Source organism: Arachis hypogaea, chromosome 20 (assembly GCF_003086295.3).
Source record: "Arachis hypogaea cultivar Tifrunner chromosome 20, arahy.Tifrunner.gnm2.J5K5, whole genome shotgun sequence".
Classification (NCBI taxonomy): Eukaryota; Viridiplantae; Streptophyta; class Magnoliopsida; order Fabales; family Fabaceae; genus Arachis; species Arachis hypogaea.
This window is the reverse complement of record NC_092055.1, coordinates 97,718,509-97,737,071: the sequence shown is the minus strand read 5'-3', so window position 1 is coordinate 97,737,071 and position 18,563 is coordinate 97,718,509. Positions and strand designations below refer to the sequence as shown.

At 37.4% G+C, this 18,563-nt stretch overlaps 2 protein-coding genes across 2 annotated transcripts; both read right to left on the bottom strand.

The window, feature by feature from the left end:
* Positions 1-1,888: 1,888 nt before the first annotated feature.
* On the bottom strand, positions 1,889-2,686 carry LOC112786035 (uncharacterized). The gene has a single exon (XM_025829460.1). It carries the CDS (start codon positions 2,684-2,686, stop codon positions 1,889-1,891), a length of 798 nt encoding a protein of 265 aa, XP_025685245.1.
* Positions 2,687-14,696: 12,010 nt separating this feature from the next.
* On the bottom strand, positions 14,697-16,170 carry LOC112785235 (RPM1 interacting protein 13). The gene is made up of 3 exons (XM_025828686.2): positions 15,646-16,170; positions 15,107-15,193; positions 14,697-14,998 (listed from the first exon to the last, which is right to left on the bottom strand). Exons 1-3 carry the CDS (start codon positions 15,937-15,939, stop codon positions 14,846-14,848), a joined length of 534 nt encoding a protein of 177 aa, XP_025684471.1. The 5' UTR covers positions 15,940-16,170; the 3' UTR covers positions 14,697-14,845.
* Positions 16,171-18,563: the final 2,393 nt, after the last annotated feature.

The following is an 18,563-nucleotide window of genomic DNA, read 5'->3' as shown; positions in this document are numbered from 1 at the left end:
AATATATATAAAACCATTAGAGTTTGGAAAAGGGCCCATGAAGTCAATACCCCAAACATCAAAAATTTTGCAAAACAACATGGTTTGTTGGGGTATCTCATTCTTCTTGGAAATATTTCCAAACCTAAGGCATTGTGGACAAGAGCTACAAAAGAGAGATGCATCCTTGAAGAGTGTAGGCCAACAAAATCCACAGTCTAAGACTTTTCTAGCCGTTCTTTGAGGACCAAAGTGGCCACCACCCTCAGAAGAGTGGCAAGCCTCCAAGATAGGCTGAAATATGGATTGGAGAATACACCTTCTGATTACTTGATCGGCACCACATCTCCACAAGTATGGGTCATCCCATATATAATATTTGGATTCGCTTTTGAGCTTATCCTTTTCATGTTGAGAAAAATCAGGAGGAAAGGTGCGAGCAACCAAGTAATTGGCAATAGGTGCATACCAAGGGATCACCTTGGATATTGCTAGCAAGCCCTCAAGAGGAAATGTATCATTGATAGGAGTGGAATCGCCCTTTGTATGCTCAAGGCGACTCAAGTGGTTTGCCACTAAATTTTGGGAACCACTCCTATCTTTGATCTCTAGATCAAACTCTTGCAAAAGCAATACCCATTAGATTAACCTTGGTTTCGATTCCTTTTTGGCCAACAAATACTTCAAAGCTGCATGGTCCGAATATACTCCCACCTTAGAGCCAAGTAAATAAGCCCGAAATTTATCCAAGGCAAAGACAATTGCTAACAATTCCTTTTCGGTGGTAGTATAGTTGGACTGGGCTCCATCTAAAGTCTTAGAGGCATAGGCAATGACATAAGGATTTTTACCCTCGCGCTGAGCTAGTGCCGCTCCTACCGCATAGTTTGAGGTTTCACACATGATCTCGAATGGCCTACTCCAGTCAGGCCCTCTCACAATAGGAGCTTGGGTCAAAGCAATCTTCAACTTGTCAAATACCTCCATGCACTCTTCACTCAAATCAAATTCCACATCCTTTTGCAACAATCGAGAGAGAGGTAGTGCCACCTTACTAAAGTCCTTGATGAAACGCCGGTAGAAACCTGCGTGACCAAGAAACGCACGGACTTCCCTCACAGAAGAGGGGTATGGCAAACCAAAAATAACATCGACCTTTGCCAGATCAACAAAAATACCATCATTAGAGATGATGTGCCCTAAAACAATACCTTGTCTTACCATAAAGTGCCATTTTTCGAAATTAAGCACAAGGTTTGATTCAGTACACCTTTTTAATACTTTTGCAAGATTATCCAAACAAAGATCAAAGGAATCCCCATAAGCACTAAAATCATCCATAAACACCTCCATGCAATGCTCAAGAAGATCCGCAAATATACTCATCATACACCTTTAGAACGTAGCCGGTGCGTTGCACAAGCCAAATGGCATTCTCTTATATGCATATGTTCTGAAGGGGCTTGTGCATGTGAAAGTGGTTTTCTCTTGATCTTCCAGAGCAATGTGGATTTGAAAATAACCAGAATAGCCATCTAAGAAACAGTAATGAGATTTACCGGACAAGCGATCAAGCATTTAATCGATGAAAGGTAATGGAAAGTGGTCATTCCTAGTGGCCAAGTTCAAGCACCGATAGTCAATACAGACCCTCCATGAATTTTGGACCCTTGTAGCTATAAGCTCCCCATTCTCATTCTTGATTGTAGTAACACCGGATTTCTTTGGAACCACTTACACGGGGCTCACCCACTCACTATCCGAAATCGGATAAATAATGTCAGCTTCTAGCAAGCAGGTGACCTCCTTCTTCACAACCTCAAGAATGGTGGGATTTAAATGCCTTTGAGGTTGCCGAACGGGTATGGCTCCATCTTCTAGGAAATTCGGTGTTCACATACTTGAGGGCTTATGCCAACCAAGTCCGCCAAGCTCCACCTAATAGCCTTTTGTTTCTCCTCAAGATATTAAGCAACTTCTCCTCTTGTTGGGAGGTGAGCTCCTTTGCAACAATCACTGGGAGCTTTTGGTTATCTTCAAGAAAGGTATATTTTAGGTAGGGTGGAAGTGGTTTCAAATCTACATTTTGTTCATGACTTGGCACTCGGTCATCCGGCAACACCGGAGGTGATAAGGCATCTTCTTCACATACATGGAAACTCCCCACACTTGGACCTTGAATCATACTTTTCTCATCAAAACCATCATGGTAGACTTCGGCCACCACATTATCAATTATATCACACTGGAAAGTAGAATGGTCCTCCGGTGGATGTCTCATGGCTTCATCAAGATTAAAGCTCACCGCTCTTCCATCGATCTCAAAAGAGTAGGTACCCGAAAAAGTATCTAATTTGAACCAGGAGGTCTTTAAAAATGGCCTCCCAAGTAAGATAGATGAAGTCCTTCCGGAATCACTAGGGGGCATCTCAAGAATATGAAAATCAATCAGAAAGACCAACCCCTTTATACTCATTAGAACATCCTCCGCAATACCAACTACAGAAATTATGCTTTTATCCGCCAAAACAAACCAGCAAGACAACCGTTTCAATGGTGGAAGCTTCAAGACCTTATAAATAGACAAAGGCATAATGCTCACACAGGCGCCTAGATCACACATGCAATCAACAAATTGTATCCCATCTATGGTGCAAGTGACTAGGTAAGGGCCGAGGTCACCACACTTCTCCGGTATATCACCCATCAAAGCTGAAATTGGGCTTCCCAATGGAATAGTTTCTAATTAGTGGATCTTTTCCTTGTTCATGCACAAATCCTTTAGAAACTTTGCATATTTAGGGACTTGGTGGATAGCATCAAAAAGAGGAATGGTTACCTCAACCCTTTTGAATATCTCCACCATCTTGGGATCTAACTCAACTTGCTTATTGGTCTTCCTTGCCAATGTGGGAAATAGAATTGGAGTAGCTTCTTGCAAGACACTTCCATCCTTAAGAACTCCGCTCCTTGGTTGAGCAATCACTTCTTCAACTACCTCTTGTACCTCATCCTCCTCTTCCATGTCTTCTACCTCCACCACATCATCATCTTGAGTGACATCTCTTGAACTTGGCTCATCGGGACCCTTCTCTTGCAATCTAGTGCCAGACCTCAAGGTGATGGCATTGATGCCACCCTTGGGGTTGGGTAAAGGTTGAGAAGGTAGTGCACTAGAGCTTAAGGGTTGAACATTAGAGGTAGAGGTTGGTTCCATACGGGAAAGAAGGGCTTGGATGGTTGAGGTAAGACCGTTGATGCTAGAGTTAAACGAGGCTTGAAACTTTCTTTGTCCTTTAAGAATAGAACGGAGTATCTCATCTTGGTTGGAGGAAGAAGGAGGGTAAGTGATTTGGGGCACTTGTGGTTGGTTGAGTTGAGGTGCTTGCCTTTGATGAGGTGGTTGGTAGGTTTGGTAGGTGCTTCTTTGGTTTTGCTGTTGGTATGGAGGGTTTTGTTGGTACCGATTTTGTTGGTTGTTGTTGTTCCACCTTTGGTTCCCACCATTGTCCCTTCCTCCTTGATTATAGTTGTCCCTCCATCCTTGGTTGGAATTGTCTTGCCAACCCTGATTATAGTTACCCCCTTGATTATAGTTGCCTCCTTATTGGTGATAACCTTGGTTTGGATGATTGTAGTAGGCATTGGTAGCCACCAAGGTATTGTCCTCTTGGAGACTTGGGCATTCATCGGTGTCATGAGAGTAACAAGAGCAAATTCTACACACTCGTTGAGGAACCAATTATTGACATTGTTGTTGTTGAGGAGGTGGAGGTTGTTGTTGATTGAGTTGGAGTTGCTTGAGAATATTTGCCATTTCTCCTAAGGTCTTGGTAAGGGCGGTGGTCTAACCACTAGAAGAAACTTCATCTATGGCTCTTGGATGGTTGTTTCTTTGTCTAGCATGTTTGGTGGAATCGGCCAAATCAGTGATAAGTTGCCATGCTTCCTCTGCCGTTCTATACTTTGTCAAGGAACCATTACTTGAAGCATCCAAGAGGATCTTATCTTGAGGTTTTATTCCTTGGCAAAAATAGCTAATCAACACTAGAGTTTCAATCATGTGGTGAGGGCATGAGTCAAGAAGCTTCCGAAACTGTTCCCAATACTCATAAAGTGTTTCCAATTCACCTTGGACAATGCATGAAATTTCTTTCCTCAACCTATCTGTCACCTCCGGAGGAAAGAATTTATCTAAAAACTCTCTTCTAAGCAAATCCCAATCACCAACAATCTCATCGGGCAAAGTGTAGAACCACTCTTTAGCTCTTCCCTCAAGAGAGAATGGGAAGGCAAACAACCAAATAGCAACCTCATCGGAACCCTCCCGCCTAGTTGTTGAGCATACACCTTGGAAGTCCCTAAGGTGTCTAATAGGATCTTGGGCGAGAAGTCCATGGAACTTAGGTAGAAGATTAATCAAAGCGGTTTTGAGTTCAAAATTAGTATTTAACTCCGGATGACGCACTTGAAGCGGTTGAAGAACAAAGTCCGGAGCACCGGCTTCCTTAAGAGTGACTCTTCTTGGAGCGGCCATAGTATCGGTACCTAGATCAATGGAAGAGGTATTAGTAGTATCAATGGAAGAGTAGATGGTTTCTTCCTCAAATGACGCTTCGGATTCAACCTCGGGTACGGTTGGTGAATTGGTAGGAACCCTTTCACCACCTCCAAAGGCTAACCGTTTCCGAGCTTGCCTAAGATGTAATATAGTTCTCACAATTTCCAGATCAAAAGGGGCTAAGCTCGGATCCGGTAATGAACGTATCATTCAATGAAAGAAGCATAGAGCTCATGACAACAAGATGCACTAAACAAAAATCAATCCTAACTAACAATTGAACTAGCAAACAATCAAGAAAAAATGCAAGTATTCACATATCAACATATTTACACTAACCAACAACATGGCACACATATGCAACTCCCCAGAAACGGCGCCATTTTGATGCACGATATTTTGTCGGTATAGAATTTTCCAATAGAATTATGTCATGAGTATAGTCTAAACCAACAAGCTATAACGCATCAAACTTAGAAAATGTGTCGCCACAATTCAAAATCAATAACCGGGAGTAAAATCCCGGGTCGTTCTCCCTAGGAGTTGCTCTAAGATGCACATCATTGGTTAGGAGTTCTATTGGTAGTTTGAAATTGAGTACAAAAAAAGTAAATGAACATGAATTAAAGCAATGAGAAATTAACAATTGAACTAAGGAAAACAAGAACTTAAGCTAGCAAGTGAATGACTATCAATTAATGTAAAATCCTTGGCTAGGGGTGAGAATTAGAAATCCTATCCTCATTGCCTCCATCAATTGTGATAAGAATTGGTTATTGCTCCACTTAGTTAACCTCTAACTATGAAGAAAAGTCAAGTGGAGATAATCAATTTGAGTCCACAAGTCCTAGTCAAATCCTAAGGAAAGACTAGAGTTAGTGTCATTTAAATCAGTTAGCAATTTTTAATTATCAATCAACAAAAGGCTTTGACGATTCAAGTGTCTCCAATTACCCAACCCCCAAGCCAAGAGTGAAAATCTACTCCATAGCTATAGTTGACATTTTCTCAAACACTTGGTGAACAAGAATGAAAGACATTGTGCAATTGAGAAGAGAATTCAAAATTAGAGATATCTATTATAAGCAACGAACAACAATAAAGCAATTAACAACAATGAACATGAAATTCCTCAATGCATTAATAGAAATCAATGTAAACAATATCCAAATCCTAGATCCAAAAAAACTAGAGTAAGAACAACACTAAATGAGAGTAGGAGAGTGAGATCTACAAATTAGAGCAATGTAAAATTGAATTAAATTCATATCTAACCAAAGAATCCAAGTGAAATTGAAATTGAGAAAGCTAAAACCTAGAGAGAAGTTAGAGTTTCTCTCTCTAGAACCATAAACTCAAAATCTAGCTAGAAAATTCTCTAATGTGTGAATCTCCCTTTCCTCCTTGGTCCCTTGGGTCTTTTCCCTCCAGAATTCAGCTCAAATTAGGCCTGGAGCTCTTCAGAAATCGCCAGCCACGATTTCACTAATGAAGTCACGTGCCGAGCGTCACGCGTACGCGTCGTCTGGGTTTTTGCGAGCGATGCATACGCGTCAAGCGTGCGTACACGTCGATGAGATTTCTGCCCAACCATGCGGATCCGTCAGCTTTTGCGCACCAATCCCAAATCCAAGCTCCCACACGTTCGCGTCGATGCTAATGCTCCAAAGCTCCATTTTTCATGCTCCTTCCTCTTATGCATGCTTCCTTCCTCTCTTCTAGACCATTCTTGCCCCTATAAACTTTGAAATCACTTAACAAACAGATCACGACATCGAATGGTAATAGAGGGAGATAAAAATATAGTATATTTAAGGCTTAAAATGCATGTTTTCAATCATCAAGCAAAATTAGGAAGGAGACATGAAACTATGCATTTTATATGGATAAGTGTGATAGAATATTGATAAAACCCCCAAATTCTATACAAAGGGGTTCATCAAAGAGTTATAGTCAGAAGCTCATAGCAGCGGATTCTCCATTCATCCAGGTAGTACGAAGATGTGTCATGATTTAAAGAAGATGTTCTAGTGGCCTGGGATGAAAAGTGACGTAGCTACACTTGTATCTAAGTGTCTGACGCGTCAGGAAGTGAAGATAGAGCACTAGAGACTGCTAGGAATGTTACAGCCACTTGAGATTCCTCAGTAGAAGTGGGAAGGAATTGCAATAAATTTTGTGACCGGTTTGGGTGATCGTGGATCGCTTAACTAAATTCGCTCATTTTCTGCCTTTCCGAGTGAACTACTCATTAGAGGAATTGGCGAGGTTGTGCATCAAGGAGATCGTAAAGTTGCACGTTGTGCCTAAGACGATAGTGTCAGACCGTAATCCCCGATCACATCAAGGTTTTTGGGTGCATTCCAAAGAGCTTTCGGAATGAGACTATGTCTCAGCACAGCATATCCTCTGCAAATGGATGGACAGTCAGAATGGACTATTCAGACGTTGGAGGATATGCTAAGGGCATGTGTTTTGGATCAACCGGGAAGTTGGGACCGTTACATGCCATTGGTAGATTTTGCGTACAACAGTTTTCATGTGAGCATCGGAATGGCTCTGTATGAGGCTTTGTATAGACGGAAGTGCCAATTTCCACTGTGTTGGTATGAAGCCGGTGAAGCAAGTATGTTAGGGCCGGATTTGGTGGAAGAGACCACTGAGAAGATCAAACAGATTAGGGCCAGAATCTTGACTGCACAGAGCCAACAGAAGAGTTAAGCGGACCAAAGAAGGAAACTGTTGGAATTTAAATTGGGTGAGCATGTATTTCTGTGGGTTACTCCGACAACTGGGATTGGAAGGGTGATCAAAACTAAGAAGTTGAATCCGAGGTTTATTGGACCTTTTGAAGTCTTGAAGCGAGTCAGGCCGGTGGCATATCAAGTAGCTTTGCCGCCACGTTTGTCTAACTTACATGAGATATTCCACATGTCACAACTCTGTAAGTACACGTCGGATACGTCTCACGTGTTAGAGCCCGAGTTGGTTGAGTTGAAGGAGAATCTGACTTTTCCAGTAACACTAGTACGAATTGACGACACTAGTATGAAGAAGTTGTGTGGAAAGAAAGTTATGTTGGTTAAAGTGGCTTGGAGAAGAGCGGGAGTGGAAGAGCATACTTGGGAGTTGGAGTTCGAGATGCGAAAAGATTATCCCGAGCTATTCTCAGGTAATCACAAAATTTTGAGGACAAAATTTCTTATTTGGTAGGGAGAATGTAAGAACCGCGATTAATTAACCGCTTAATTAAATAATCTAATTGCCCAAAATAGGATTCAAAAATTTAGAATGTTAATTAGAAAATTTAAATATAATTTTTGAACTCAGTAGATTTTTTTGAGTTGAAAAATGTAATTTTCTGCGAAAAATTATGTAAAAATGCATACCAGTAAATTAGCCGGTAGTACCAGCTTAAATATTTCTAGTACTGTGTGAGAGCAGTAAAAACTATAGAAAAACTTAGGGAAATAATTAAAGTTGAAAACCGGGCACTAATTTTAAATATTTGGCTCAAATTTGGGCCAAACAGGCTAAAAACACTAACGGGTTGGACCGGACCTAAATTGGGCCCAAGTCCAACATATATAACACACATTAATGAACCATACTCAGCCACAAATACAACACATGTAGCTGAGTTGGGAAGAAGGAGAGAAACCCTCCATTGTTACTATTCACCTCTAACTTCCCAAGCTCATAACTTGAGCTACGGAGCTCCAATTGCCGCACCGTTTACGGCCACGCAATTACCACGAAGAGCTCTACAAAATCCACCCAAGAAACTGGTGAAAAAGTATCGATTTCTCTCTCAGCCTTTCTTTCCATAAATCCAAAAATTTAGTGCTTGGGGTTTTAAGATTTTGATGTTTTGATGTGTTTAGGATCAATCTAACTTGAAGAGATTATTGGCTTGTGATCCTATGATATTTGGAGAAGGTAAGAACCCTAACCCTCTAGTGGATTTTTTAGATTTTGAGTTTAGAGGTTAATTGTAGTGATATATGTGGTTTAGATTAAATATTGTTGGTGTAAAATCAAATTGGAAGTTGAAGTTGTGGAATTGGAACCTTGGGAGCTAATTCTTGTGATTGGAGGCTTGGTTTGGACACAAATTTAGTGTATAGAGCATATTGTAAATCAGCCAAGGTATGGTTTTGGTTTCCTCTATGTAATATGTAATATTTCTGGACATTTAGGCTAGTGGACCATAGGATAGGATTGAATTGATTATGTATGATGGAATTGATGATTATGATAAATGTTGATCTTGAATTTTGGTGTTGTTGTTGATTTTGAGATTGAAGTTGCATAATGATAATTTTGAGGAGTGATAAATGGATTATGATGCTTGTTGATATTGATGAATGTTGAGGATTGTTGAATTGATGTTGAGTTGTTAATTATTGAATAGTGGTGATGTGTAAGTAGGAATCTTTAGATAAAAATGATGAAAATGTGTATTGGTAGGTTGTGGAATGAATTGGAAGATATATGAACATGATTTTGGCACATTGCACTATTTTGGTTATATGATAAATTGGTCTTGATTGTGAATTTTAGAAGTTTGAGAACCTAGCTAACTTTTGGTAAAAATCAGTTTTTAGTGAACTTTGATGGATCATAACTTGAGCCTCTGTTTTTGAAATTGGCTGGAATTTGTTTAAAATTAAAGATGATTCAAAGAGTTTTAAATTGATATAAAGTTTGATGAAAATAGATTTTTGTAGAGGAAGTTATGAACGTTTAAATTTGGTGTTTAAAACTAAATTCTGCAACTTTACAAAATTTTCAAATTTTGGGAGTGTATGCGTATGCGGGTACCCCATACACGAGCGTGCAATTCTGCCTGGCCTCCATGCGTACGTGGCATATGCATGTGTACGCAGGATGGGCCAAAACTCACGCACGCGTATGCGACCCCATGACTTAGTACGCGGGCGATCGTTCCTGCCTTGCCTCCTCGCGTACACGGCACACGTGTGCGTACACGACATGGGAAATTTCAATGACCGCGTGTACACGGCACCATGCATGCGTAGGCGGATGCCCTGTTTTGCTGAAAAATCGTTTTTCCTCGTTTTCAAGGTTCTCTAGCTTTCCAAACATTCTTTAAGTACTGTTTAGGAATACTATCTAGTAATTAGGTCCTAATACTCCTAAGGGTGAGTTAGTAACTTAATTTAGTGAATTTCCGCATGAATCTAGAAGACAGAGACTTAAGTTTTTGGAGTACTGAGGATGGATTAGTTGGGTGAGATGGCGGAGTACTGTAATAATGATTGTGTGATGGATTGTGGAATTATGGACTACTGATGGTTGAGACGAGTCTAGGACTCGAGGTTAAAATATTGACTTTACTGAGTACTGAAAATAAATTTTGAAAACCACTGATATGTTGTTTTATACTGAGATTGTTGAGACGCTATACGTTTGGCAAGGACGGTGGTTAATCCCGCTTATCGAGGTTGCGGCGGTGGCGTAAGGACAGTGGCTAATCTTGCTTACGTTGAGATGTGAAGTCTGTGGCAGAATATCCCACTCGCATCCTTTCAGAATCACAAGAGTGTGCAGGCACTATATCCTAGACCGTGTGCCAGGAACGATATCCCAGGGAGTTCCCATTTTATTCGTGACCGAAAGGCGACATCTCTATGGGGATGTGTCGGGTTGGCAGTTGAACCGACGATGTGATATCACAGCCAAATAGGGCAGGCATTCATCATGTGCATATTCTATATGTTTGCTTGCTTGCCGACTTGCATTGTTTGCCTAATTGTATAACATGCTTAGTTGTTTCTTGAATTACTTGATATACGTGATTATACTTGTGTTTTACTTGCATTGCTATTACTTGTGTTTTCTACTGGGATTGAGGAGGATCGGTAGGCGATGACAATGGGATCGCATGGAGGTTAGGCTGGTGAAGGCTGTGGGACAGCGGCGTGACTGTTAGATTAGAATTCCTTTAAGAAAGAATGCCCCGTTCATTATGGTTTTAAGTGGTGGTCTTGAACTTAACTATGTTTTAAGCTTGAATATTATGATTGATATGAAGTTGTAGGATTACCTCTGGCGTCCCGAAATCTTATATCTTACGTTACTGGGCATTATTACCATACTGAGAACCTCCAGTTCTCATACCATATTTTGTTGTTGTTTTTCAGATGCAGGTCGTAACCCACCTCGGTGAGTTGCAAGATGGAGACAGAGTGGAGGATCTTGATTATCTTTTGGAATCTTTTGATTACTTTTCTTCAGTACTCTCACTTTTGTATTTATATTTACCTTAGAGGCTTACTTTGAGAGAGATATGTTGTATACTGTTGTAACTTTCAAAATTCTGTATGTCTGTATATAACTAGTCAGCCGAAATTCGTGGACTGAAGCTAGTATCTTATGATTACTATACTCTTATATCTACCTATGCCCTATTATCTTATATCTATATCTTGTACCTTTATGCTTGTAGCTTCGTGTGAACGTTTTGCGCTTTTGAAACTCTGCTTTTTAGCTTATTTCTTCATCGGGCTCCTCGTATTACTAATCCTTTATATAAGTCTTAGAATTGTCGTAACATTTGATTAATCTTTGTTTTATGACATGAGGTAAGACTTAGAGTAATTAGGATGTTATACATAATGTCTAACAGAAGTGAATGATAGGAGTCGTGATGACATTAAACTTTATTTAGGGTGCGAATAGGGATTTTTGTGAAATCACCAGAGGTCAAGATGAGGTTTCACTCTTTTCTTTTTCACATCACTACTAATATTATAGTACTGTCATTACTAACTTAGAGAACTAAAGCTCCAAAATGTCCCTAAAATTGGTTGCGTACATCCATTATTTAGAGATTCTAATTGCACTAAAGTAGTCCTAAAGCCCTTCTCGGTAATGAATCACTAAACACAATTATGAGATGATATTATTACTTCCACGCCAGCACTACAACGACCTTATATGGCAAGTGAATGTTGGTGACCTAATATAGCCTTAATCCTTTTTATAGCCTTTAATGTAGTGAATCTTCTCTAAATTCCATCTTTAATCAGTTTGCGTTTTATACTTGTGCTTCCTATAGTTTCTTCATTCTTAATATATCCTTTCAGTTTTGGAACCATGATAAGGATGGGAGTTAGGCAGCAAGGAGCTCGAATTCTCTTTTGCGCTATTGTTTATGTATTTTTGAGTTCTTTTCGCTCTTCCTGAAAAAAGTCTCTCCGCCGTTTGGACAAAGAGAGTGTGGTGGTGGCAGCTAAAGAGTCGGTTAGTAAGACAGATGACTCGAGCTGGAGTCGGGTTTCGTTTTGACGAGGAGGTGGAGGTTTTCTGCATGTCGTGTGATGGATTTGGGTTTTTAAAGAGAAAAAGTAGAAGGGAAAGAGGACACCGTCGACAAAGGAGATGAGAGCGTGTAGTTTAAGGAACAAAGAAAATAAAAGACCTTATGAACTTACACATGAAACAACATTTAAAACAACCACCCACCTGTACATACATACGTTTTCAATATCATAGTATGAACAAGTATAAAACACAAATTGATTCAATTTAGGGTTTAGAGAGGATTCACTGTACTTAGGATTATAAAAAGATTAGGGACTATATTGGGTCATCAATATTCATTTATCACATCAAATAACTGTTGTAGTGTCTGACGTGACAATGATGATTAGAGATGGCGAGAAAAACACATTAAAATGAATATCTACTGGTATTATTAATGACAGGGACAAAAACAAAAATTCATCAAGTCTCCACGAAAAATGGGTACTCGTCTTTAAGAATAAATAAGAACAAGAATGAGAAAACTTCTATGACGTAAAATAACAATATAATCCTCAATTCCATTTATATAGTAGTCTAAAATTATAATTCTAGTTATTATTGGATTTGGTAATATGAGATCTAGACAATATTATCATAGAAATTTGATAAAAATAAAATACATGAATAATTTTACATGTTTAAAATGATTTAACCTTTAAATGATATGAATATATTTTTATATTATACTTTAACTTTATTTTGTGTTTTTCAATGAATAAATTATGAATTTTTATCTTTTAAGTTAAATTATGTTAAATTATATTATGTTATGTTAATTATTTTGTGTCTTGCTTTGAGGATTTTATTTGTTAAAAAAATCAATTAGGACTCATGGATCTCTGAGAGAATCTGCTATCTTCATGGAGATCGATAAATAGAAATTCGTGATTTTTAAGGAGGAGGAGTGCTTGGGGCCAGTAACTTTTGTGATTTGTAGGCATTAAATAGTTATCAATAATGATTTTAATGGTGTGAGATTTCATCAAATGGTTCACTTTTCTTTGCTGGTTACATGCTGGCCAGAATTTGGAAAAGTTGCTGGCCCCTAGACTTTTCCTTTAAGGAGCATCATGATAAATAGAGGAATAACTACCATTTGTACCCATGAAAGTTGAAAACGCTGACATATCCATTCATAGAAGAAGGAAATTACCATTTATACCCATGAAATATAAACTTTTGCTAACAAAACTATCCAAATCCAAAAATATTATTTGAAATTTCCAAATTACCCCACCACTACCACTTACTCCACACCACCACTTTTCCAATCCCAAACCTACCACCGAAATTCTTTCTCACCACCATCCTAAACCCTAATTACCATCATCACTCAATTCAAAAACACCACCACCTCATTTCCTTCATCACTACCATCACCACCACTACTATTATACCTCCATTATCATCTTCACATAAAGCAACAATAACAACAATAGAAAAAGTAAATTATCTGAGACCACCGCACCACCACCGGCGAACATCAAAATGTTCCCCCTCACTTGATTTCCACTCTTCTTCCTCTCTCTCACCCCTTCTTAGCTCCTCTGCGTAACCACCGCTGCAGCACTCAACAGTCGTTGGCGCTGTCAAGTCCCACCCAACCTCCACTCGCCGCCGCCACGTCCTTCCCCCCTTTCTTTCCTCCTCCACTCTTTCCCTCTCTCTTTCTTCTTCTTCCCCTCGCCTTACCTCCGCGAGCCCAGGACCACTGTCGCCTTCTGTTTTCGCCGCCTTTTACAACCATAGAGCCACTGCCGTTGTCTGATCACTACCGCTGTCCCAACCCGTTCCAGCTAGCCTTCCATCTCTCGTTGACACAGAGCTCCAGCCCCTGTCCAGTCCGTAGTTCCACCCGCTCTTCCCCAGTCTACAAACCCAGAGACCATTGAACCTACATCACGCAACCATTATTCGAAGAAGTAGAAGAGAGAGAAGCAAAATACAAAAGGAAAGAGAGAGAAAGAGAGAGAGAGGAAGGAGTTGGCAAAGTTGACGGACTCTGGCGACGGCGACGAGCTCAGAAAATGAAAGGAAAGAGAGAGAGATGATGGGGTTAATGGTGGTAATGGTGGAGGGGAAAAGATGATGCAGATGATGATAAGGGTAATTTGGGATTTTTATGTGATTTTTTAGTGTTCGAATAATTTTGTTATATGGAACTCATGTTTTATGGGTACAAATAGTAACTTTCTTTTTTTTTATGGGTAGATGTATCAGCGTTTTCAACTTTCGTGGGTAGAAATGGTAGTTTACTCTAAATAGAGATAGAAATACCAATCCTAAAAAATTCCATTGTCATCTACCAACTCATCACTCCATTTAGTGAGTCATTGTCAGAAATGGAGCTTGAGTTATGGTTGGAAATGGACCTCAAGACTAGTGTGAACCCCCAACTCTATCTCAAAATATAAATAGTGCAATTGAAATATCAATGACCACTTAGATACATGCGGTTAATCTCAAAAACCATTTTTAGACTTAGTCAACATAAAGTTTATCCGAAACAAAATATTACCAATATAAAATGCTCTAAATCTTATATTTTATATTGATATATAACATTTAAGTAAAGCAGCTTTATTTCGTGTGACAGTGCTCCTAATGTTAAAATCAATTATAGTCTTGAAATCTATCTTGAGTTGTGTTGTATACCAAAAAGTAAAATGTTACATGAGATATAAACTTAATCCAACTGAATACCACATTTCATCATGATATATTCTATGCATAACATTTTTCATTTTATAATGCTTTGGCATTCAGTCTAAGATTTATACTACACCTCTATATAAGCACAAGAATATAACTTGAGACCCTGATATATATCATACCAACTTTTCATATTAGGATTAGAAATCATATCTTGAGGGAGAACCTTATACATCCCATCCTGTACCCTAGATCCCAAAATTACAGGGAACCCACCATAATGACAAATTCTAAGGTAGAGTTTGACAGCTGCATAATACATCAAATACCATTTGACCTCTGTGAATTACGTTTGCTGTGCCTCATACCCTGCCTTACATCCTTCCAGACAGTGGTATTCTCTGCATGGCAATGACCCTCAATGGTCCTCCAGTATTTACAAGGTGCAGTAATATCACAGACATAACAGTAGCACTGCATGATGGAGCCAAATTTCAAATCAAGTTATTCTCACAATGTGATTTATGGGATAAAATTGAACTAATAGTAGTATTTTATTTTGAAAAGAGCAAGTTGCATTACCAATTCACAGTGTTTCTCGTGAGATGTTGTCTTGAATGGAAACTTGATACACAGATGTCTTGAATGCGGGTAATCTCTACAAGCCACCTGTTTGTTATGACCATAATATATCATTTATTCGAGAATCTAGATATCCAAGTTGCTATCTAGAAGGATTGCAATTGATAGTATGGGATTATTGTATTGCACTATATGTTGTCAAGTATTGAAATAACATTAAACAAGACATCAATTAGGGCAGTCAATTAAATAAGATGAGAATATGAGATTTATAGCAGTACAAGAATTTGCAAATTACATGCCCTTATTTACTGTTATCAGAAATAAAAATCTTGGAAATCTTTCACAACCAGCATCTCAAAAAGAATCCATGTTTATCTCATTACTAAACGTTTTGAACTTAAAAATTGAACTCATTTTATACCTTCACGTAAATCTGCACAAATCAAAATCAAAACCTTTTCGAAATAGTCAAACAATCCAAACATAAAACACAGATTCAAGTGAGAGTCAAACAGAAGACTAGGTTGTAGTTATACCTGTCCCTTTTCAGCAACAACAGAGATATCGACGCCGTCATCTTGCGAGAGGGAAACAGGCTCGTAAGGATCGAATCCAAGGATGAAGCAATCATCGGTTTCCTCGAATCGCTTCATATCATGGTGCATTTTGAGACAAGCAATGGCCCTCACTGGTGTTCCATCATCTCGTTCTCGTAGTGGTGGTGTTGGTGGAGAAGGAGAAGCCTCCTTCTTCTTCTGCTTCTTTTCATTGGCTTCCCCCCTTTTCCCGCTCGAATTGCACGACTCCGTTTTCTTCCTTTTCACTGCCATTAACACCGAACACAAGCAGCGTTCTGGTGTTGTCACCGACTTGATCAATTCGAAATGGAGAGAATTTAGAATGGGTGAGGGAGAAAGTGGGGGATGCAGTCTCAGTTTAAATAGTAGGATCGAATTTCAAATTGGGATATTTTCGGAATTCAAGACATCGCCCCAGACTACCGTTCGGCATTGGAACTAAATTAAAAAGTTTTATTTAAAGAATTTGGCTTAATTTTGTTTTATTTTATAATATTATCATCCTTATCTTTATACGTGGGTCATAGTGAAAAAAATTAAGAAAAAAAATCATTTTTTAAAATTGTAGGTGTTTGAAAAAAAAATTTAAGTATAAATAAAGTTCTATAAAATTAAAAATATATTTTGAGAAAAAATAAAGAAAAACTCTTAGGTCAGTATTTTTTAATATTTTTAATTATTATTTGATTATTATAAATATTAAATTGTCTTTAATAAATAAGTTTTATTAATTTATGCATATAAATTTTGAAAAATTATGAATACAAACTGAATTGATTCATATTTGTAAAATATATGTTTATTGTAAGTAAAATTCTTATAAATATAAATGTAAATAAATTGCTGATTAATTGAAAATATAAAAATATTCTTTATTTTTTAAGATTGAGACATCTAAGTTCTTCCATTTAAAATATACGAGAATGAATAAGTTTTTGGAGAGATGTAGGGACCGATTAGTTTAACCGTTTTCATTTATTTTTTCGATGAAAATAAAAATAAAACATAAAAATAAGATTGAATAAGTATTTTAAAAATATTTTTAACAAAAATATTTAAAAAAAATAGAACAAAGTTAAAAATATTATTTTCATATTTTCAGTCAGTTTTAACTTTTGAAAATATTTTTAAATCAAGATATGGTGTTTTTAGTTTTGGGACAAAAATTCAAATCTCTCTTACTCTTTTGTATATGTTTTTCATTTTTTAAGATTGAGACATCTAAGTTCTTCCATTTAAAATATACGAGAATGAATAAATTTTTAGAGAGATGTAGGGACCGATTAGTTTAACCGTTTTCATTTATTTTTTCGATGAAAATAAAAATAAAACATAAACATATCATTGATTAAGTATTTTAAAAATATTTTTAACAAAAACATTTAAAAAAAATAGAACAAAGTTAAAAATATTATTTTCATATTTTCAGTCAGTTTTAACTTTTGAAAATGTTTTTAAATCAAGATATGGTGTTTTTAGTTTTGGGACAAAGATTCAAATCCCTCTTACTCTTTTGTATATGTTCAAATTTCACTATATTTACCAAGTGTATTTAGCTGGTTCTTTTTTATCTTTTCCTCTTTTTCTATACATTTTGTTATTAGTATATCCATATTTACCTTCAATTTATACATATATTTCTTGAAAATGTGAAATTTTTTTTATTTTTTATTTTATTTAACCCTTTCAATCTTTTATTTTAGCTTTGATCTTTGTATCTTTGAGTACATAGACAAAGTAATTAAAAAAAAAAAGCGCTCTAATTAAAATTAAAATATGTATTTATTAAGTTTTTTATTTTATTTAGTATTGAGTACGTACTATATTGTTTTTATTGTTATATAGTGTTATAAAAAATATAAAATCTTGTTTTTATTGAGAGATACCAAAATTTTCTAAAATAGTATAATAACATAATAATTTATTTCATATTGATACCGTATAAAAATTAATTGTTAATTTAATAAAAAATTAAATAACTAAAATTATACATTTAATAAAAATATAGTTTTGTGATTTTAGACTATTGAAATTACATTTTGAAAATAAACCAACTAAATATATTTTTATTATTTTCGATACTTAAAAATAAATCTTTTTTTTTGGTGACTAAACATAACACAAAGAAAAAACACCTAAGAGAAAGAGTAGTACTCCTCTCTAATAATAATGTCTAAATTATTAGGGGGTTGTAACCACTCTAGATACACTTGCTTGTTTAAAGCAGCAGTCTTAGCCATTAAATCAGCCGCTCTGTTTGCTGTACGCTGGATGAGCACTAAAGTAGCTGTCCAATTGCGCTGAAGCATCTCTTTGATTTTGCCAAGCAGATCAGAGTCATTCGTAATCATGCTGGTTGTGCCTCGCGAAACAAGAAGAAATGCATCAAGATTATCAGTTTCACATATGACCTCTTTATACTCGCAATCCCAAGCCATAACAAGCCCTCTCCAAATAGCATGAAGCTCACAAGAGAGAACACTAGAAAGAGGTATACTGGCAGAACAACCTTTCATCCAAATTCCCATGCTGTCTCTAATAATACATCCAAAGCCCGCTAATTGCCCATTTTCAAAAACGCTTGCATCGCAGTTCACTTTACAGACATTCATTGGAGGTGGTTCCCAGTTATATTGCAAAGAGGAAGGAATAATATGTTTTTGGTTAGTAACAACCTTAGAGAAATCGCAAGCAGCATGTTGAACTAAGTGAACAATTTTCTCCTTACTCCATGGATCATCTTGATGGAAGATGTCATTGTTCCTATCCCTCCAAATCCACCAAAAGGCCGCTGCAAAGAGAAACTCATTTTTGTTGAGGTTAGAACGAATCCAAGACACAAAATCCAAACTAGAGTCCTCAGCGGTCATTCCCAA

What these genes read in the sequence shown, in the direction of transcription:
- LOC112786035 (XM_025829460.1), bottom strand. Translation starts at nt 2,686, where the DNA reads ATGGGTGATATACCGGAGAAGTGTGGTGACCTCGGCCCTTACCTAGTC.
- LOC112785235 (XM_025828686.2), bottom strand. Translation starts at nt 15,939, where the DNA reads ATGGCAGTGAAAAGGAAGAAAACGGAGTCGTGCAATTCGAGCGGGAAA. An exon ending in TTGTTGCTGAAAAGGGACAG is followed by an intron (nt 15,194 to 15,645) that starts GTATAACTACAA and finishes CATAACAAACAG; the next exon opens with GTGGCTTGTAGAGATTACCC. An exon ending in ACGAGAAACACTGTGAATTG is followed by an intron (nt 14,999 to 15,106) that starts GTAATGCAACTT and finishes TCCATCATGCAG; the next exon opens with TGCTACTGTTATGTCTGTGA.